The 22,963-nt window shown below is 44.7% G+C and overlaps 1 protein-coding gene across 8 annotated transcripts in view; it reads left to right on the forward strand.

Moving 5' to 3' along the window:
* The first annotated feature begins 4,266 nt into the window (after positions 1–4,266).
* The window catches only part of LAMA2 (laminin subunit alpha 2), a 377,555-nt gene continuing 358,858 nt past the window's right edge, over positions 4,267–22,963 (forward strand). For 5 of the 8 annotated variants that reach the window (XM_060272671.1, XM_035109029.2, XM_060272672.1 and 2 more), the window contains exon 1: positions 4,267–4,495. In XM_060272671.1, the coding sequence (XP_060128654.1) occupies positions 4,363–4,495 (133 nt within the window). In that variant the 5' untranslated portion in view covers positions 4,267–4,362. The remainder of the gene's footprint in view (positions 4,496–22,963) is intronic. The other 3 variants (XM_060272676.1, XM_060272677.1, XM_060272678.1) reach the window with 1 other exon arrangement.

Raw genomic sequence — 22,963 nt, forward strand, 5'->3', positions numbered from 1 at the left:
TCTTAAATATATGGTTCCTCACTAAGGAGTTAAGAATTCCTCTCTGCCTCATTTTCCATATGCTTGAGAGTGACAGTGGGGAAATTCTGGTTGCTGTCATTTTACTGATAGAAATGCACACCAATTTTTAGAATGCTTATGAAGTAATGAGAGTCCTTTGAAAAGAAAGTGCAAGTAACTGGAACACATACCATTTTGGTACAGGTCTCAATTGCAGAAGAATTTCAGAAGAAAAGAGCTCTGTTCAACATGGATGAGTAGTGAAGGGAGTAAATGGATTGTATATTTATTTACATTGAGCAGAATTTTCTGCTGTCAGCACAATGTGATGTGCATCTGAATTGAATTTTGGGCTTGAAGTAGCTAAGCAAATACATTAAGAAAATAGGACTTTCAGGAAAGTGAAGTGTCCATGCAAAATTTCTGCATCTTTTTCATATGCCATGTGATTTGTATCTCGTACACAGTTTACACAAATTTTCTTTAACAAGATGCTAGCTCCATGTTATGGAAATATTAGTAGAAGATTTTGTAATGTTGCCCTATTATATTTATCACTGTATGCCATCATAAGAACTTAGCCAACACCCAAAAACATGCAAGTGAACACTTAATGTTGTATTTAGCAAGAAATGAATGTGTATATGCATCAGACTGAAGGGTCAAAAGGCAGGGAGCCCAGAAATAAATAGTAAATAAACCAAACTAACTGAAACCTGGCAGCAGCCATTCCAGCCAGTTGCCTAAATGGGAGACAGGAGAAGCAGGGCTCATTCTAGCTGAAAGACCAGTTCCATCAAGCACCTCCTGTCCCTGGATTAGTTCAATTCCAGGTGTTCGCTATAAGAACTACTGTATTGTACTATTTAAAAATTGGTGCCTGAGTCCATTTCCCCGCCCCCCTCCCTCCCTACCATTTCCCCCCTTTTGTGTTGTGTTTTTTACATTGTAACCCCATGGGCAAGGATTGTTTTCTTTTAATTGATTGTATGGTAAACAGCTCTGGGAGCCTTTTTGGCTGAAGAACAGCGTACTACAAATAAATAAGCTAAGCACTGCATAAATAAATCCAGCTGTGCTGGATATACAGATAAGTTCAATCAAGTTTTCATCTGAATGACCCTTGAATGTATTTAACTGTGTGTGTTTCTTATGGATGTGATAAAGGGTGGGCTCTTTCCTATAACTGCCCATGCTCTAACAAGTTTGCCTTTAAGTGGCACAAATATTCCTTCAAGCCAACCCCATGCTTACTTGGTCCCATTGAAATTTATGGCATGTCCTTCCATTGAGAGGTGTTTAGGATTGATATCTTTGTGATCTAATCCCGGTTTTCTTGTGCTTCTCTTATCTTGCAGTGTGATAGGTGACACACCAGATGAATTGCTTTCCTTGGAGTGTATTCCAGAAATGCAAACAGCAGTAGCACTGTTTTTGGACCTTTTATATATCACTATGGTTTCTTGCCCTCCCCATTTTTCTTCTATTCCATGTCTTCTTTCTTTCAGTCTTGAAACTCAGCACGCTCCTCAGCCATCTCAATTCCGTTGTCAAGATCTTTCTCTGGCTGTCCTTCTTCTCCAATATTTCAACCCAAGGAAGAAGAATGGCATGACAATTGAATCATAGGTATTGATTTTAGTTTCTAATGAAATATCTTTGGCCTTCCAAATCTTTACTAAGTTTTCTGTCCTTGGCAGCATGTAATCCAATCCTTTTTAGATCATCCTCATAGCCCTTTTATGTCACCTTCACAACTCCAACTTTGTTACCAACCCTCCCAAGAATATAGATTATTCCACTAGTTATATTTCTTGATATCTAAGTTCAACACACTCAAGACCAAACCCTTGTTCTCAGTGTCAATAGAGTACAAGTAACACTTTTATGTCCGCAATTACCAATGCATTAGGCATCCACACTTCAGCAGTAAGTATAGATGGGTAGGGAAGCACACCCTTTTATCTCTCTGATTATGTGCAGGAAGAGTTGTTAAAGGTGATTACAGCTAGGCTCAGCTTTTTAAGTGATCTTGAGCAGGTACACCAGCTCATGTCTTCAAATGATTAGTTTCTCCCTTTGTATCTAAGGTTTGTATCCCTTGCCCTACTTTTTCTATGTACCATACTAGCTGTTATCAGTTATCTTGAGCCAGTAGATAGTACAAATAGTACCTACAACAACGCAATGCAGTGGATCCTTAGGCTAAAGGCGAACTCAGATTTTTATTACATTGCTTTAATTGGCAAAGATGTGAATATGGCCAAAATAAACATTTAAACAGAAAACTCCTCAACATTTATCAGCATATTTCAGCTGTCCGAGTCGAGAGTGGTCCAGCTACTAAACTGAAATTGATTCCTGACAAGATGGAGGCATTGCGGGTGGATAGTTCACAGGTCTGGGAAATAAGCAAGGAGCCTGGCCTCAGGGCCAGCCCTACGGCCAGGCTGGGTGGTGCAGGGCGCCAGGGCGCCCGCCCACCAGGGGGGCGCTGCACAGCTGCACCCGCCCACCCGCCGTGGAGCTGCACCCCCGGCAGCCGCGCTGTGTGCTGCGCCTGCCCGCCAGCCCAGCCTCGCAGCTCTGGCCACGCAGCTCCTCCCACCCGCCACGCTGGGAAACGGGGTGGGGGCGCCGGAGGGATCCATCACACCACGGCGCCAGGGCACCAAATATACTTAAGACGGCCCTGCCTGCCCTGAATAGGATCACACTCCCTCTGAAAAAGGAGTTGTGAAGTCTGGGGGTGCTGCAGTCATGGCTGACATGCTAGCTATGTCTGTTCCTGGCCAAGAAAAGTTTGGCCACAGTGATCTGTGCGCTGGTAACCTCATGACTGGATTAATATAATGCACTCTATGTAGGCCAGTCTGCAAAGCTGAAGCTAATGAAGAACAGGATGACTAGACTGCCATGATGAGGCAGCTGGGTAACACATACAAAGGATTTGGGAGTAGACAAGATTTGAAACATATGCTGGTAGCGTACCCTGTCACACATCTGCAAAAAAGAGTTGAGCATAAGATATGTGTAACTACACCACAGTAAACTGGCTGGGAAGGCAGGAACCTGGTAAAATTACCGCCCACTTTACGGGATGTTACTGTGTACAACTGATGCACTGAGAATCAGTCTGAGATAAAATGCCACCAGATAAATGGGCATATGTTTTTCTAGTCCTCAAGCATGCCTGAAAGGAATTGAGGGCTAGTGTAGTAAAGAGGGAATGGAGGGAAGAAATACTGAGAGTGATGATGAAGGAACCCATCACTTCAGCTTCACTTTTTGACCCACGTATCTTTTCAATGTGTTGGTTTCCTCATCCGTTCATGGTCAGTTACTTCTCTCAAGGGGAAGAGGAGGGCTACCGTTCTGTACATGCTATTATCTATTCTCAGGGAACCTCTGCAGGCTCCTTCACTCCCCGTTCAAGAGTCTGTAATATATACCCTGCGGGCTAAACCGCACCAAATCGATTTGAACCCAGAATATTCCATTGTTCCACCCCCATCCCTTTCACTATCACAATTGTCCCAGTATTTTAGTTTGGAAAAAGCTCCAAGACACATGCACACACATGTTTAAAGATGCCAGGCCTGCTACATGGAGAGAGTGTATATTGATTCGAATCCGTGTCTCACTCACTCATTGGTCCAGTTCAGTCAGTGCCTGGAGTTGCTGATGGAAAAGTGAGTTCTAGGTCGTTCCATGAAACTTCTTCCGCTCAGGTGAGGTCCTATCATCATCATCATCATCATCATTATCATCAGTGCTTTTTTCTGGGGGAACCCAGGGGCACACATACCCCTAAACATTTTGTGAATCTAAGTTTGGCCTCACTGAGGGGCAAAATTTCAATATGATTAGGAAAATGAGAGTACATCATCATCATTTATTATTTATTTATTTATTTATTTATTTATTTATTTATTTATTTATTTATTTCTACTGTTAAACGTTCTCATTCCTATTGTTTTCCATTCCCTTGTTGTTCTTCACGCTTTCTGGCCAAGACCTTGCCCGCTGTTCCGCATCCTGCACCCCTGGCGCGCGCGTCGCTCGCTGCCCCCTTCATTCGCTCGAAGCCTCCTCCGTCCTTGGAAGGCTTCCCTGATTGTTCATTGTCCCGTGACCTCCTCAGGCCCTTGGCCGGTGCCTGACTGAGGCGAGTGGGCCTGGCTGAGGGAGCGCGCGGAGCGGGACAGGGGCGTATCCTTCGGCGGCGCCCTCCCTTGTGGCAGCGGCTTCGACGCCTCTCTCCCTCTCTCTCACAGGCAGCGTCTCTTGTCTTCACTTGAAACTCATTTCGCTAGCCGGGAGAGAGCGAGAGAGCGCAGCGTCTGCCGCTGAGGAGGAGCAATGACGCGACCCGCTCTGCCTCCTCTCTTGGTCCTGGCCGCCTTACTGAGCCGGTGCGGCGCTCAAGTTCTTCAGCCGCAGCAGCAACAGCAGCAGCAGCAGCAGCAGCAACAGGCAGCGCCTCAGCAACGAGGTACAGTAAAGTTTGCCGGCATGGAGCTAGTTCCCTAGAGCTGTGAGGGGCTTCTGGTAAACACACACAGACACACTTCGGTTGCTCTCCCTCCCCAGCCCGCTTTTTTCTCATCTCTCGCCTGCTTCTTCTGAGTCTTCCCTCCACGTCAGTAAATGAAGAGAAGCAGCAAATGGTTGGTGTTTCACCCCCCCCCCCCTGTGCACTGTAGCATCTCCCACAGATGGGCTGAAGAGGCACTTGGGAGAGCTGTGAAAGGCAGCCCGGCTCCAAGTTTCCCCTCTTCTGGTTAAGCTGTTATGCAGGCAGCTGCTGGGCTTCCACGCTGCAGAAGGGCAAAGTGGAGTCAGGCTCCCTTTACGATCCTTCACCCCCCCCCCGCCCTGCTTTTTCGGTCCCTTGGAGAAGCATTTGATCTCTTCAAAACGCGCCTGTTGCAAATCAGATTTTTCAGACCGAGGGGGTTCTTGACACCACCGACTTGACGGGACGCATATTCAAGGCCAAGTCCCCCCAAGAGTCACAACTGACATCAGTTTTCTCAGGCGGCTTTGAGGTTCTGAATATTATAAGCCTTCCAACTGAGAGTCCCCAGTGCTGGCATATTATTATTATTATTATTTATTTATTATTATTTGAAAGTGATGATTATGAACTGGAGAACTGAACCTGCGTTTCTAGGGAACAGTCTCTTTTCTGCTTATTGCTAGACCATTGCCAGGTTTTACTTTCAAACTGCATCTTCCCAAATAGTTCCATGAAATAGTGAGGTTGTTATGACTTACTATTGTGGTGATGGGAAATAACTCCTCAAATATGGTGTAAGCACCTAGGGTTTGGGCTAGGTGAATGTTACATTGTATACTTCTTTTTTCTTATTCTGCAATATGATGAATTGGAAAAAGAGAAAAATCACTTAAGAGGATAACATGGGAGTCATATTAATTAGCGTAAAAATGGCTCCAAAAGACATACAGCATGAATAAAGTCTTACGATATTGAAGTAATTGCATATAGGCTTTAGCTTTACTAAAGAGAAAGAGTGCTTTTCAAAGAGTACTTTTCTCTTTGAAGAGAAAACTTTGTGGTAAGGTTAGAAAATGGCTGTGTTGGGGGTGGAGGGATATGATTAAAAATAACAAAGCCTGTTCATGACTTTAATGTAGAAATCTGAAAGTAATTAAAACATTCAGACTCATCTGAGGATTTTCTGCCCATCCCACATTTTGCATTAAAGGACCAGATGCTATGGTCAATAGCCAACTAAGCCAACTAAGTTGGGGTGTGTGTGTGTGTGGACTTAAGTAACTTTAGTCCATTGATTTCATTGGGTCTGCTTTGAGTGTAACTTAGTTGGATATCATCCTTAAACTTGTAGGTTGTATGTGCCCTTTAGGAAACCTCAAATAGCTGGCTCCTTAATGCTAATTTTCACTCTTTGGAAGATTAATGAGGGCTTGTCAAATGATTAGGAATAAGTACCATTGAAATCAGTGGAACTTACCTTTTGTTATTATTGATTATTAATTTATGAACTACATTTCACATGCATCTCAAGGTAATTTATAAACATGCCATAATGATTTAACAATGTTTTAAAACATTACAAAACAACAAGAACGATAGGTTTTAAACAGTATAGCATGAGCACCTAAAGTGGAAACTTATTTGATCCGTGCAAAGGATAGGGCTGCTTGTGTCTTCTCAGATTCTAAATAGAGTTATGATAAACTATGGGGAGAACTCAGACAGGTTGACTACATTTGGAAATAGGCTCACTGGAAAACAGAGAGCAGTCAGTCACATTTTAAAATAGCACATTTAAAATACATTGGGGCACATATTCATTGCTGTTGCCATTTAGTGTTCAGACGAGGAGGTAATTTGCAGCTATAGAAATACATATTTAACCATTTTTCTCACCTTCTCTTAGTACTGATGATGTAATTTAAAGGGGACCACTATCATCATACATGATACTTCAAAGAGTAAACCCAAGCCTGAGATAATATAGGTCCTTTTGTTGAGGACCTTTCAGTGTAAATGTAAGCATTGAGGGATAACCAGTGCTAGAGAAGAGAAGGGAAGAAGGGGAAATTCTGCAATTCAATATGAACAGGTGTAATTGCATGTACATCAACTTCATTTCAGTTGGGGTTGAGAACTATGTAGAGTAATAGTTTTCATTAAAAAGGTGAACAAGAAATAGGGAGGGAGAGATGGCGCTACAGAAGTAACTCTGGAGCATTGAGGTCTCTGAGTAACCTTGACCATTAGTATGAACAGCCAGACTTTAAGTAGAACCTGGACATTGCTGATGCATTGGAGAGTTGGAATATTGGCATGATCCCATGGAAGCAAGCAGATGAGGATGTTAATGTTGCTATGATTTGTCCAAGAAGAGCATTAGAGAAACCCAATGTCATTCACACCCCACTGAAACAAACAGCCAGACTGTATAGCTCAGTCATAGTCTGCTAACTACCTTCTGCAGTCTTGAATCTAGAATGGTGGGTAGGGATTAGAACTATAGCAATGCCTGTTATGTATGTTATGTATGTTTATATTGGAGAAAACCACAATGTTTCCTTTTGGTGACAATTGGTTATTCTAGTAGTGACTCCTCACCACTATGCCATATGTTTTTAATGCCTATTCCAGGCATCCCCAAACTTTGGCCCTCCAGATGTTTTGGCCTACAATTCCCATGAACCCTAGCTAACAGGACCAGTGGTTGGGGAAGAATGGAATTGTAGTCCAAAACATTCATCTGGAGGGCCAAAGTTTGGTGATGCCTGGCCTATACTGTAATAGATAAGTCTACTTTGCATGTAATTTATCTGGGTGGTTATGAAAAGAGAGCTAGTCAAGAGCAAGGAAAGAAATCCATTTACTGACATAGAGAAATTATGCATTTATTATTTTTATTTATTGCATTTATAGTCCATCTTCAAGGGCTTCAGGGTGGAGTAAACGGTTCCCCTTATTTTTAGAGACTGAGCCTCGGTCGCATGCTCACTTAAGTCAGTGAGCCACACCCCCCCCCCCCGGGACGTCCAGATTGGACGCGCCAGGGAGCGCCGCGCCCGGGGCATGGCCAATGGCTGGGGGGATGACAGCCATCCCCCCAGCGCGTGAAGGGCTTGTGGTGCGCCCACAATCTCCCCTCCTGCTATGCTGGAAGGGACTTTGTTATACGGGGCAGCAATAAGGGATATTATGCCCATTCTTAGAACTGTTCTTCTTAGAACTAACTGCATGATTCATGGTGTTGATATTTGTGCATGTGGCTCTATACAACCTGAAGGAGTGCCTCTTCCATTACCATCTGATCTGGTGCTTTAAGATCTGCAAGGAAAACTCTGCTTGTGGTCCCATACGTAAGGGAAATCTGTGTGTTAATGGCACAAGGCAGGACTTTCTCAGTGACAACCCTCTGGCTATGAACTGCTTCCCACCTGATAATCAGTTGTCCCACACATCATCAGTGATTGGTGATTCACTTTAACAGAGATCAAATGTTGTTTGCTGAATTGTGTTTTAAAGGTTGATATTGTTCTGTTGGTGATTTTAATCATTGTTGTATATTCGTACTGTGCTTTAAGATTGTGGTTGCCTCTCTGCATTCTTTTAAGAGGAGCAGTAAGGTAAAATAACAATAAATACATGAATAATTGACTGATTAACTCTGAGAGGTAGGTTAGCACCTACAAGGTCTGGCTCAAGATCCCTTGCTGAGATTTGTGGAGACTTTATCTTGGATCTCCCCAGTCCTAGGTCAACACTCTAGCCATCACACCAGCTATAGATGATTGTGATATAGCAACAAGGATGTCATACGGCACCATAACACCAATATTACCAGCCTTCCTTGTTACTCACAAATACATCTCTGTCATCCTTGAAGCATTGTATATTTTGAGTGATCCATACAAACTTTGATCAAATGAGAGAATTGCAAGGTCAGCCATTCCTGAGGGATACAGCTGAACACCTTATAGAATAGAAGGCATTGTATGAAATACACTCTAGGAAACCTTATTTTATCTGAGTAACTGTTTGCTGCTTTTCCCTGTCTGTCCTTATATCCTGTTGCTCTTTGAGTGACCCCACTATTACCTCCTGCCTACTTGGTAGGATGAAGTTGTGGGAGGATTATGAAAAGGACTGTATTTAACAGGCTTAGTATTGAGCAATATACAAGTTCCACACCCCTACGATTCATCTGCGACTATTTCATTTGTTCAAAGCTGCCATTTTGTTCCAAGCCAATCTAAGCACACATTCAGAATTTGGCACAGTTATTCCGTCCTTTCCTCAGTGGGGAGGCATTACATTTAACAAACAATACTGTGTAATAAATACTGTCATAGTACCAAATGGCACTTTTGGATATTTTGATATATATTCCTGTCAACCATGTTCAGGGCATTTGGGGTCATGAGATAGTTAAGACGTTTACAGGATTTCCAGATGGCAGTTAAAATGTAGAATTCCAGCACATCTTGCACCTCAGACAATATGCTACTCTGTAATTTGACTTTTAAAGTTATTTGGAGACTTTGTGGTCAGAAACCTGGAGTTAATTTAATATTTAGCTTGTTGCATCATATGTTACTTATTTTTCTGTTAACTGAATTATGCTTTTTTTCCTCCTAGAGGTCTTTTCAAAAGTATTAGGTCCATGAAGAAAACAATATTTTAGAGCACTGGATCTTACAAGTTTGCATGGTTTTCGTTCAGGAAAACATGCCAAAAAGATATATAGTAGCCCTTAAAAAACCAGGCTACACACTGCCTCCTCTGGAGTATTAGAATGAAATTTGTGGGAGTGGAGAAAATACTTGATGCAATTCTAGGAATCGATTAAAAAACACCCGCAAAGCTTAAACAAGATTTAAATTTCACACTATGTTAAATACATACTTCGCAGACTTTAGATGAATTTTACTTTCATATTCTGTTTGTTGAAGATTTGGAAATGGAATTTTAAAATTCATATATTTAATTGGGTTAGATAATGATTTAAGGGTCAGTACCTGAGCCACAAACTTGATATGTGAAATCTAAATCTATACTGTATAAGTATTTTAGTCATTTAGGTTTACATTTTTACAACAACTTGGTATCCAAATCTGGGCCATCTGCAAAAAGACTAGGGAATCAACACAGTCTATGCAAATAGCCTGAATATTAAATCCCATCAAATTCAGTTATTTTATTTATTTTTGGGATATTTGGCCTTAATGCTTATTGCTATTACTATTATTAATTACGTGCTCTTTAGCCTCCAGAGCAGGAGAAAACAAGCATGTTCCCTGTGACAGCCCTTGAGATATTTGAAGATAGTTATCATATCTCCTCTCAGTCCAAGTTTTTCTTAGGTTAGACCTTTTGCAATTAATGGACTTAGTCACATCCATTCATTTCATTGTGCCTACTCTGTATAAAAGATTAGTTGAATTCCACTCATAAAGTTGTGTGCAATGGTGTTGCTCAGCTGACAGTAAGGCTTCCACCAATGGAATGAGAAGAGAAGCAATTTTTGGTGATTCTCTCTCTTCCTTGTACTCCCTAAATCTGACCCAGGGGGTTGGGGCATGCTCCAGAACTGATTTACTGTAGTAAAGTTTCAGGGGTAGCAGGGGAAGATGGAATCAGTGAAAACTTTTTGCCTCCCCAATCAGCTGAGAGAAGCCTTACCAACACTGCTGAATTATATAACCCTTACTCTTGTACTATGATTTTTGTTTCTGGATACAGTGATCTATGATTTATACTTGAGCAAAGAGTTTGGTAACTGTTTCATTCTTGAGTTTCCCTGTTGGCTAAAATATCAGGATGTTGATTATATGATTATGAGCCACCAAAGTAATGTGGCTGTAAAGGACCCTGTTTTTATTATTTAAGGAGGTGGGTGGCACACTTTTAATAGGGATAAGAAATACTTGCAAGATACACAGTATACTATTGGAAGATTTCAACTACTGAAGAAGAATAGAACATTTTTCATGAGGGGCACTATTATTTGGGTTACTTCCATATTCTAATACTGTACAAAGATAGGAAAATTGGGACCCTCGAGGTGCTGCTGGACTACAGTTGTCATCATTCCTGATCATTGGCCATGCTGGCTGGGACTGATGGGAACTGGAGTAGATCATCAGTAGGGCAACAGGTTCCTTACACCTGGTATCTTTAGTGTAGTATTTGACTTCTCAAATTTGTTGTGTGCATAATGTGCAAAAGGACAATTCCATGAACCAGAGAGGTTCACAGTAAGACCCATGCATACAGTGAGGTTAAGGGTATATCTATGTGCTACAGTAACCGTGGGTCTGTGGTTGGAATGACATCCTATGTTGAACTCCACCCCTTCTCCCCATAATGTATATAAAAGCTCACTTGGTTCCCTAGGCCAGACTCTGTATCAGTAGCTGCCACTGTTAAGGATGAGAAAAATTGAACATTATGACTTTAGGAAATGGGGTAAGATTTCTATCATAAATGGAAATTCAGCACCACATTCACACCGTTCAGAGGGCTGTCAGAAGTTTTCTTTGAAATGCAAGGAACTGTTCCCTTACGACTGCTATATCCATGCTACCTCTTGCATTATTATTATTATTACTAATTATATTTAGTAGTTGCTTTTAAAGAAAAGTAAATGCATACTAACTTACAATACATACACATATTTGGGCTCACTGGGTTGATATGGCATTGTTAATGCCAGATCAATACTTTGGCAAAAAGAAACTCAGTGACCAATTGATGTTGCAGAAATTAGCAGGTAGAAACACAGCTATTGAAGTTGCAAGGCCGTCAATGACATTCTGGTTGAAAAAGTAACATTGAATGCAGTTTCTGAAACATCTTTTACTGATTATGAGCTGATTATAATAATTTGATCGTACATGAGTTCCTGTATTGTTGGGGTCACGAAGAGTCGGACACGACTAAACGACTAAACAACAACAACAAATGCTTCATAGTATTTAGACAGTTGCCCCTGCTTCTTATTTTAGGTTTCATTACATAGAAGCATTGTATATCAAAGTGACAATTTGTGTTTGGGGCAATATGATGTTTTAGTTGCAATGTCACATCAAAATTTGTTCACACCAGCATATTGAAATTTAAGATAATAAACATTTCTTTGTAGCATGGATCAAAGAAGAATGCTTAAATTCATATGGAAAAAATACATTTCAAAAACAATTACTTCTACAAATGGTAGAATGCATACAGATGTCTACATGATGTGCTTCTGAACAGCACAACATAAATTTAATGGTGATTGTATTTCATAACATTGCAATCAGCAACAGTACATGCCAGTGTCACTTACTGTCCACTGTAATATAGCTGTCATATTTTTTTTTAGACAAGATATCGTCAAGAAAGAATGTACTAGTTTAAAGCAAGTGATCTTTAAAGCAGGTGATCTTCTTTCGTGCTTTGAACTGCTTCATCAACCTAAAAAAAGGATCTGATTCCATCTGACATAACGTGTGGAACCTTAAATAACTGCAGAACAGTATTGGAAAGAAATATATGTAGCAGTCTTGACAAATGCATGATTCAAATGGGAAGTTAACAAAGACACGGGAGAGATATAAAAAAACTTGGATTTATTTTAATTCTGATCCTTTTAGTGCATATTTCAGATACAAACCTGTCTGACTGTATGAGAAAAACACTTTTAACCCTTCTCCACTTTGTTTCTATCCTACAAATCCTTTCCCAGGTCATTTAAAAATATTTGTTTCCCAACTGGAAATGACCACATCAGGGTGGCCTCAGGAAGAATTGTTTGGGCCCCGAAAATTCTTGGGAATGGAATCTGGCCAGCAAGTCATCTCCTAGGTTCCTCCACTCTCAGTGGAGTATTTTGAGAGATAGATGGGGCCCACTTGTCAATCACCTGACCACTATAATGTTAGATGATTTCCACCTTGCCAGCTAAGGTTCCACCCTCCCACCTTGCCAGGTTGACATTGTTACTGACTGGGAACTTCCAAGCTTCCATGACTTCCATAGAAAACTCAGTAGCACAGTCCTGAAATACATGGATATTGTTTTTCTTAATTAACGACAGGGTTGAACTACCTGTTATATTTTTTAAAAAACTCTTGCTTGGTGGATGCTTCATCAACATCACACATACAAGTTTCACAAGGGCTTGCCAGAGTCTTGCAACAGCTTATCCCTTTGTGTCAGAGCCTAATGTCATTACAGCAGCTGCAGCAAGGATATACTAGTGGACTATTGTGAAATCTTACCATGAATAATAAACTTACTTTCTCATTCCAGCCTAAGTACTATTCCAGCATCCAATTCTGTTGGAAGTTGATAGTCAAATGTTTATGCATTGGTTTCAAAGTTTTAAATCATAGCCAGTTACTTCAAACAGCCATAAATGCTTGCATGTCACTGGGTTTTGCTATTCAAGCAGCAAGGAAATGCTCTTGGATAGCAGCTGCAAAGAGCTATTTATTTATTTAATTTAATTAGATATTTATAAACTACACTTTCATTTAAAACATCACATGGTAATCAGCCCTGAGTGCTCACTGGAAGGACAAATCGTGAAGCTGAGGCTCCAATACTTTGGCCACCTCATGAGAAGAGAAGAATCCTTGGAAAAGACCCTGATGTTGGGAAAGATTGAGGGTACTAGGAGAAGGGGACGACAGAGGACGAGATGGTTGGACAGTGTTCTCGAAGCTACGAACATGAGTTTGACCAAACTGCGGGAGGCAGTGCAAGACAGGAATGCCTGGCGTGCTCTGGTCCATGGGGTCACGAAGAGTCGGACACGACTAAACGACTAAACAACAACAACAAAGGCACAGTATTACAACAAAAACATCAAACACATCAGTAAGAGATGATTGGAAAGGAATAACAGATTGGAAAGACCTACCTGATTTTTTTTTTTAAAAAAAGAAAACATCTAGAAATGAGTAGGGATGGCTAAACACTACGCATACTTCATGTGATAGGACGACTCCCATGCCTTGAGGATGTGTGCGAGATGTGATAGAATTGGATGTTCATGCAACTAATGTATGAACAGAGTTTTGAAGACAGTTCCTTTAATAGACAATAAAACACTCAAGGCAGGTTCATAAGGATGTAGGTGACCCTTCACATCTAGTCCCAAACAGTTTAGGACTTAAACGTTTAGTGCTAGTACTTTAAATTGAGCTCAGCAACACATGGGTAACCAATGTAGCTGTTGCAAAATTGGTGTGGTAATATCAATACCCTAGCTCCAGTAGGCATCATACAGTCTGGATTTTGCACAAACTGGTGCAAAGAAAGCATTACAGTAGTCTAGTCTGGATATAAGCAGGTGTACTTTCTACAGATAGGGTTGCAACTGGCAAACTACCTGTCAGAGGGCCTGGTATGGCTACTCTAGAGTAACGACTCCAGCATGGTCTTTTAAGGCTTTTATTAAGTGCTGATTATTTACAGTGTTCAGAGCAATAAAAATGCATCCTTAAGGTGAGGTGTCAGAACTCCCGAATGGCGATTGGCGCGTTTTCTTCCAGCACCACAACTTTGGCAGACCCAACCTCTTCCCCCTACGTTTGCGTCGCAATTCGGGAGTTGGGGGGATTGGCCTCCCCCCCGTGCGTCCAACTTCCTGTCCCACCTGAGGCATGGGCTCCACAACCCTGCCTGAGCCTCGGACACCACTTCCTGACTCTCCGCTGGAGGCAGAGCTCTCCTTACTCTCTCCCGCGCTTGGGGATGGGCTGGAACTTAAGATGGGAGGGACTTCCCTGTATCCCTTGTCCCTCACATCCACCCCCCTCCCAGGCTCCTCTCTCCCCCTCCCTAGTGGCTCTCTGCTTGCTGGGGACGAGTGAAATCCCAAGAAGTCAGTGGCATCCGAGCCTGTGGGTGTGAAAATTTCCCCCCAATCCGGCGATCTCTCTCCTTCCCCCTGAGAAGACGGAAATCCCAAGAAGTCAGTGGCATCAGAGCTGGTGGGAGTAAAAATGTTCTGCCAGTCCTCTCCTGCCTCTGACGTCGTCGACCTCGGTGAAACCCACACCTCTTCTTCCGTGTCCTCAAATTCCGCTTCCCATCTCCATGGGGAGCTGCTGCCTGCTATCCCTTCCTCCTGCTCCTCCCCCTCTCCCTCCCTTTCCATGTGCCAGGGCTTGGGCCTGTGGGGGAACAGGGCGTGGAACTCTTCCACTAAAAATTCCTCAGGTACTTCCGTGGCCGGTATCCACTCATTGTGGGATGGCGGAGTGTCCTCCCATGCTATCAGGTACTCCAGCCCTCTCACCCCTCTCCTTGAGTCTAAAATCTCAGTTGCCTCATTGAGCTGTCGGGCGTTTCCCGTCTCCCCCCCTCCCTCTGGAGGTTGATCGCTGTCCCTGAACCTGGTACTTTCCCTGTACGGCGACAGCAGTGATCTATGAAACACTGGGTGCACTCTCATGTCCTCCGGCAGTGCTAGCCTGAAGGCTACCGGGTTGACCTGTTGCGTGACCGTGAAGGGGCCCAGCCTCCTGGGTGCTAACTTTTTGCATCGCCCCCTGGTGGGAAGACCTTCCGAGGATAACCAAACCTTGTCCCCCACCCTGATGACCTCTCCCGGCCGCCTGTGGCGATCTGCCCCCTTCTTGTACGCTTCCTTGGCCCTCTCCAAGTGTTCTCGGAGCTGCTGGTGCACCGTCTCCAGGTCCTCTGCCCAATCCTCTGCCTGTGGGCCCTCTTCCTCCTCCTCCCCCTCCCTCTCCGGGAAAGATCTGAGGTCGCGCCCGTAATTGGCCTTAAAGGGCGACACCCCTGTGGAGACGTGCACCGCATTGTTGTAGGCAAATTCTGCTAGTGGCAGGCGATCCACCCAGTCCGTTTGCCTCTGGCTGACGTAACATCTCAGGTACTGCTGCAGAATGGCGTTGACCCGCTCCGCCTGTCCATTGGTCTGCGGGTGCCGAGCCGTCGACAAGCTGACCTCCACCTGCAGGAGGTTCATTAGCCGTCGCCAGAACCTGGAAACAAATTGGCGGCCACGATCCGAAATAACTCTTAAAGGCAATCCATGCAGTCGGAATACGTGGTCCACAAACAGTTTGGCCGTCTCTTCTGCCGAGACCGCCCTGGCACACGGTATAAAGTGGCACATTTTGGACATGAGGTCCACCACCACCAACACTGCGGTCTTGCCCCTGGACGACGGCAGGTCTGTGATGAAGTCCATGGACACTACTTCCCACGGCCTGTGCGGTGTGGCTAATGGCTCCAGCAAACCTGCTGGTGGCGCTCTGACCACCTTTGCTCGCTGGCAGGTGTCACATCCCCTGACATAATCCCGAACATCCTCCCGCACCCCTGGCCACCAGAAGTGTCTCATGACTAGGTGAGTGGTTTTGTCCCTTCCGAAATGACCCGCCGTTGGGTTGTCGTGCATCTGCTTGAGAACCTTACCTCTCAGCTGTTTGGTTGGGAGGTACAGGGCTCCCCTGTAAAAAAGCAAACCCCTCCTTTCCTCAAAGTCTTTGGCCTGCTCCCTCCCCCCTCTCAGGTCTCTGAAGATGCGGGTGGCAAATTCATCCGCTGCCGTCAGTGCGGTGAGTTCTGCCTCGCTCACCACTGCTGCACCGCATGACCATGCAGATGGGGGGAAAACGTGCCTGGGTGCTGGTGGCAACTCCTCCTCCATGTACTCTGGCTTGCGGGAGAGGGCATCCGCCCTGACGTTCTGCTCCCCCGGGATGTAGTGGATGGAGAAGTTGAAGTTCGAGAAGAACTCTGCCCACCGTATCTGCCGCTGGTTGAGCACCCTGGCCGTTCTCCAGAACTCCAGGTTCTTGTGGTCTGTGCACACCTGGATGGGGTGCTTGGCGCCCACCAGGAAGTGTCGCCAGTGCTGGAACGCAGCGTGGATCGCGAGAAGTTCCCTATCAAAAACTGTGTAGTTGCGTTCAGGCTGGGTCAGCTTCCTGGAGAAGAAGGCACAGGGTCTCCACTCTCTGTTGGCGTCCAGTTGCAACAGAATCGCTCCCACAGCTTTATCAGAAGCATCTGTCTCCAGGCGTAGGGGCGCATCCTGCACCACGTGGAACAGGTGCTGGTCTGAAGCGAATACCCTCTTGAGGCTTTCGAACGCTGCTTGTGCCTCTGGTGTCCACCTGAACTTCTGCTTGCCTCTCAGGCAGTCGGTGATGGGAGCCGTGACACGAGAGAAGTTCTTGATGAACTTCCTGTAGAAGTTAGCGAAGCCTAGTAGGCGTTGGGCATCTTTGCGCGTCCTGGGGCTGTGCCAGTCCAGGATGGTCTGCACCTTGTCCTTGTCCATCGCCAGCCCCTTGTCTGACAGCTTGTAGCCCAGGAAGTCCACCTCCTTGGTGTGAAACTTGCACTTCTCCAGCTTCACATACAGGTGGTTGTCCTTCAGGCGCTGCAACACCTCCCTGACATCCTTCACATGCTGCACTGGGTCATTGGAATAGATAAGGATGTCATCCAGAAAGACCAAGCAGTTCTTGAAGAGGAGGGACCCCAGGACGTGGTGCATGAAGGCCTGGAAGCAGGCTGAGCCCCCTTGCAACCCGAAGGGCATCACCAGATATTCAAAAGAGCCCAGAGGCGTGAACATCGTGGTTTTCCATTCATCGCCCTCCCGGATCCTGATCAAGTTGTACGCCCCTCTTAGGTCTAGCTTGGTGAAAATCTTGCCCCTGCGTGCCGCTGTCAGAAGATCATCCACTCTGGGCATGGGGAAAGCCACTGGCTCTGTCACTGAATTCAGCCGTCTAAAATCCACCACCAGACGGCGCTGTTGCGTGTCTTTCTTGTCCACCCAGAAGACCGGGCTGCCCCCTGCTGCCTTGCTTTCTCTGATGAACCCCCGCTTGAGGTTCTTGTCGATGAAAGCGCGCAGATCCTCCAGTTCCTGGTCTGACATGGCGTACAGCTTGGCTGGGGGTATAGTTGCCCCTGGCACCAGGTTGATCTGGCAGTCAAAAGGCCTGTGTGGAGGTAGGTGGTCGGACTCCGCTTCGCTGAAGACCTCCTGCAGGTCCCAGTACGGCTTGGGTATCGCCTCACCCCCTTTGACTTGCATGGTGGCCACCGTGGCTATCGGAGGCCCCTCCCCTGGTTGGTGCTGCATGCAATGTTCCAGACAAAAGTCCGACCCAAACGTGATGCATCTCTGGTGCCAACTTATGGAGGGGTCGTGGCGCGCCAGCCAGCTCATTCCCAAAACGATGGGGGGGTCTGAGATGGTCGTGACGTTGAAAGCCAGTGTCTCTGAGTGCCTTCCCACTGTCATTCTCATGGGGGGGGTTTGATGAGTGATGGCCCCTCCCAGCAACTCTCTGCCATCAATGGTGGCCACGTGCAGGGGAAAATCCAGCTGCAGAAGTTGGATCTGGTGCTCTTCTGCAAAGTTTCTCGAGAAGAAGTTGGCGGAGGCACCACTGTCAATTAAGGCGAGGACTGTCAGGGGATAGCCATTTGGGAGCGTCAGCGTGACTTCTAGAACCACTCCTGCTCTGGGAGGGGTGGGCTGGCTCTGCTCCTCTCTGTGCGGGTGGGCGGGCTGGGGCTGTTCACTGCTGACTGTGCCTGGCTGCTGCCCCTTGTCTCCTGCAGCCAGGCTGTCTCGTTTCCCTGCTGTGGTGCTACGTCAGTGGGGGAAGGTACAACCGTTCCCGCCTTTCCTTGCCACTCTCTGCGATGAGGGCAGTCTCTGACGCGATGCCGGGGGGAGTTGCAGAGAAAGCAATTCCCGCCTCTTCCCTCCTTGCGTCTTGGCGCCGCCGGGGTTTGAAAAGCCCGCGCGCGCGCTCCCCCGATCTCCATCGGTTCCGGCTCTGGGCTTGGTCTGGGCGGGTCTGGGGGCGGTCCCTGGGGTGGGGTTTGGTGATGTGGTCTGTCCTGAGAGCGTGGGAACCAAGGTTTTGCTGCGCGCGTCGCTTGTTTGTCATACCATCTGGATTCCTGTCTCACCCCCACCGCTAGCGCCGCTTTGCTGAGCTGATCCATAGTCTGCGGTCTAGGACCTCTTGCCAGCTCATCCTTAACGTCTGCATGCAAACCCAGGTAGAAGGCTGATTTCACTGGCTCACTGTTCAGATCCCACCCCAGTTTGTGTACCAGCATGGTGAATTTCGCCCAGTAGTCCCTAACTGTCGATTTTCCTTGTGTTAAGTCATGAAGCTCCTGTTTAGTGGCCTCCATTTCACTGTCGCTAGCGTACATTAATTTTAAAGCTTCTAGAAATAAAGTTGCGTTCTTCATGCAAGGATTTTTTTGCGCGATGAGCGGTCTTACCCATTCCCGGGCGGCCCCCGTCAAATGCTCTATGATAAAGTAGACTCTGTGCGCGTCATCTGGGAATTCTGCTGCATGCAATTCCAGCGCATAATTTATTTCTGTCTCGAATCCGAGGTACTCCCTCGGGTCTCCGCTGAACTTGGTGACTAGGCTCTGTCCCCTTCTCACTTGGACTAGCTGCGGCTGGGGTGCCCCCCCACCTCTAGCGGCTTTCTCCTCTTCCAACTTTTTCTGCAGGTCTAATACCATCACCCTTAGCTGTTTCTCAGTCTCCTCTTTTGTCCTCACCTGGTCCACCAGCTTGTTCAGCTCCTCCTGCGCCCCTCGCGCCTCCTCCTGAGCGGCATGCAATTGCTGCTGTGCGTGCGCTGTGAGGTTCTGTAGCTCCTGCTTCGCTGCTTCGGCCTCCAGCCTCCAATGCTCAGCCTCTTGAGCGCTCATCGCTGCACTCCAAAGTAGCCAAAAAAAGATTCGGGAGTTGCTGTCAGAGGGCCTGGTATGGCTACTCTAGAGTAACGACTCCAGCATGGTCTTTTAAGGCTTTTATTAAGTGCTGATTATTTACAGTGTTCAGAGCAATAAAAATGCATCCTTAAGGTGAGGTGTCAGAACTCCCGAATGGCGATTGGCGCGTTTTCTTCCAGCACCACAACTTTGGCAGACCCAACCTCTTCCCCCTACGTTTGCGTCGCAATTCGGGAGTTGGGGGGATTGGCCTCCCCCCCCGTGCGTCCAACTTCCTGTCCCACCTGAGGCATGGGCTCCACAACCCTGCCTGAGCCTCGGACACCACTTCCTGACTCTCCGCTGGAGGCAGAGCTCTCCTTACTCTCTCCCGCGCTTGGGGATGGGCTGGAACTTAAGATGGGAGGGACTTCCCTGTATCCCTTGTCCCTCACACTACCTTATATGGATAAAAGTCATTCCAAGAACTACCTATGCCTCCATATATAACACTGGGTACAGGAGAACCCTCAAGCATTGTAATTGTTTCTTTAGAGAAACAATTGTCTATATCAGGGGTCAGCAAACTTTTTCAGCAGGGGGCCGGTCCCCTGCCCCTCAGACCTTGTGGAGGGCCAGACTATATTTTGAAAAAAAATATGAACAAATTCCTGTGCCCCACAAATAGCCCAGAGATGCATTTTAAATAAAAGGACACATTCTAATCACGTAAAAACATACTGATTCCTGGACCGTCCGCGGGCCGGATTGAGAAGGCGATTGGGCCGCATCTGGCCCCCGGGCCTTAGTTTGGGGACCCCTGGTCTATATAGACCAGCGGTCTTTTTAACTGCCTGAACTTCCACCTTATGTGGATTAAGCTTTGGCAAAAATGTAGCAAGGAACTGATTGCATAGAACTGATCCATTGCTCTCGCTAACTGTGACTGGTGTATTAACATCATTTACAGAAGAAAATTTAGTCATTGGAATTGAAGATATAGTTGGTATGCACATGCAATATAATGTGGTTCTTTTAAAAACTGTCAGAAACAAAAGAATCAAGCTTTCTAAAATAGTGCCATTGTTCTGTTGGTTAGACGTGTTACCAAAGGATGTGCTTCCCTCTCCTAATCACTTCTGCACTGGCCATACAGTAAGCGCGTAAAATATTTGCTGGAGTGGGTGGGTGACTTTGCCATGCACACTCTATACATTGATTATGCATACAGCTGCTGTGTTTCTTCTTCCCAGTTGTAATACAGACAAGTGAACAGTGTGTCAGTTAAACATGTGGATATTTTCTACCACCTACATATCTTGGTAGCTAGGGAGAGCCTCCAATGTGTACTTGTTCTACTGAAGGCTAACAAAATCATTTTGTACACGAGTTACATACTACGGTCTAGCTGGCCATGCATTAAATAGCAAATAAAAACGCATCTTGCCACAAAGGACATTTTATATCCATCCATCCATCCATCCACTATGGAAAGCACTTAAGAGAAGGTAAAAATGCCTATAATGCTGGAATGAAGTGTGAAGTTAGAACATTTAACAAAAAGCTGTAGAAAACTAAAACAACAGTAGAATACTGTCATCTTGGTAAGACAAGACAGGGCTAACGGGCAACCCTTTTCCAAAAAACAATGCTGGCTCATGGTCCAATTGTTCAGAAAATTTATTGTCTTCCCAATTGGAACTGAAGAACTGAGTAAGAGTTGGGGTTTCTAGTGCTAAGTAAGAAATCCTGGATGGAAATGAACAATAAATACCTGGTATTTTGACTGTGATAAGATCATCTTAAATGCGAGAGCTGAACACTATCTCATTGTGGAATGGTGATTATTAAACACAGGATTTTAGTCAGTGATTTTACTTCTATTAATACATTAAGCATGGCAGTTGTTGAATAGAAAATGTAGGCATAATATGCTTCTGCATTAAAAGCAAAATTTTAGATCATAATGGTACAAGAAATTGGTAATCCAGAGTAGATTCTAACATTTCCTGAAAAGCATGCTACCATTCCTGAACTGTCACATTTTGGAGAGTTCATAACTTTGGACAGAAAACATTTTTGGCTTCAGAAGCAGGCTCACCCCCCCCCTTCAACCCTGAAGTCATCTCTGGGAATGGGCAGCCATCACTGCAGAACCTCTGTGCCACTTGGAATGTGGCTGGTGGCTATTGGCTGAAGGGATATCACCTGTCTCCAAAGCTGGCCTCTGAGGTAGAACAATGTTGGTGAAGCTGGAAGTTTCAAAGCAGGTGCTCCATTGCTGAGCTATGGGGTCTCTCAAAGCAGTTCACCTCGTAAAAATCCATAACACATCATATAGGATGTGAAAAACACATCCTATAAAATATAAACTATGAAAGCAACAATTTCCAGCAGAGCTAATCCATCTCAGCCAAAGCAGCCTTCTGAAACAGTTGTGTTTTAGTTAAATGCCGAAAAGTACAAATGGTCAGAACCTGGCTAATCTCCTGATGAGGAATTCTTAGAACTCAGAAACTTGCACACTTACTTGAAGACATTTGAGCTACCATGACATGGCTACCTTTACTCCAAAGGTACTTTGGGCTGTATTCAACATCCATGTCCCATCAGTACAAGGATTTCTGCAGAATGAACTTCTGCTTTCTCCTCCCTATGTACCTTTCCAAAATATGTTCCAATCTGTTGTTACATGTAGATTCAGTCAAACATGTGTATATTTATATTCATTTCTGGGAGTATAATTATGTGGATTTACAATGCTATTTATTGGTTGTCTTTGAGAAAAGGGCAATGAAGAATAAATAATATGTACCCCTAGAGTATTTTCAGTAGAATTAAGATTGAAGATTTAGATATTTTCTGGGGACATAAATACAGATTAAAATACAAGCTGCATTAGGTATTCTTCTTGCCACTTTAATTTTGTCATAAGTAATTATAAATGTAACTGGAAGTTGAAAAGCAATTGCACTGGATAATACAGGAGAATAAATTTTCAGAAAACTTGTCACAATCAAATTTGAGGGATTTGCAAACTTATATATAAAAAAAGACTTCTCTACACTTTCATTTTATAATAGCAATGACTGCCCGTAGGCAGGGTAATTTTCATGTATTAATGATGACTTTTCCTAGGTAATGACTGAAGATATTGCCAAGAGCCACCAACCTTCCATGGTTGGCTATTAATCTTCCAGAAATGCCCTGTGACTTGACTGTAATGACTTAATTGTATTCTAACAGTTTGAAACCAGCATAATTCCCCTGCATTTTGTCAGTCATTATATATTCCTGGTAGTGGTACTAGAATTGTTTTGTTCTTTTAACAGTCCCTCTTGAAAGAACAACAAAAACCTTTAATACAATGATGTATTTTTAAAATCATGAGAGCAGAACCAGGCTGATAAAATCACTGTCATTGCATCTTTTCTTGCAAAACAGATCATTGCCAGTGGTGATAGTGAAGTTGCAAAAATAATCTCCTGCAGTAATGGCATAGTATACATCATTATTCATAGTTACATTGTACAAAGATTTGTACAGGACAGTGAAGAAAAGTACCTCAATTTATTAATATCATCCAGCATATTAAACCTAAAAGCAGGAAGGTATTTTCAGCATTGTACTTATGATTTCACTGTGAAATGTTGTCTCTAGTGATTATACCCAATGTGTTGCATAGAGGGGAACATAAATTATTGAGGA

This window comes from Zootoca vivipara, chromosome 3 (genome assembly GCF_963506605.1).
Source record: "Zootoca vivipara chromosome 3, rZooViv1.1, whole genome shotgun sequence".
Classification (NCBI taxonomy): domain Eukaryota; kingdom Metazoa; phylum Chordata; class Lepidosauria; order Squamata; family Lacertidae; genus Zootoca; species Zootoca vivipara.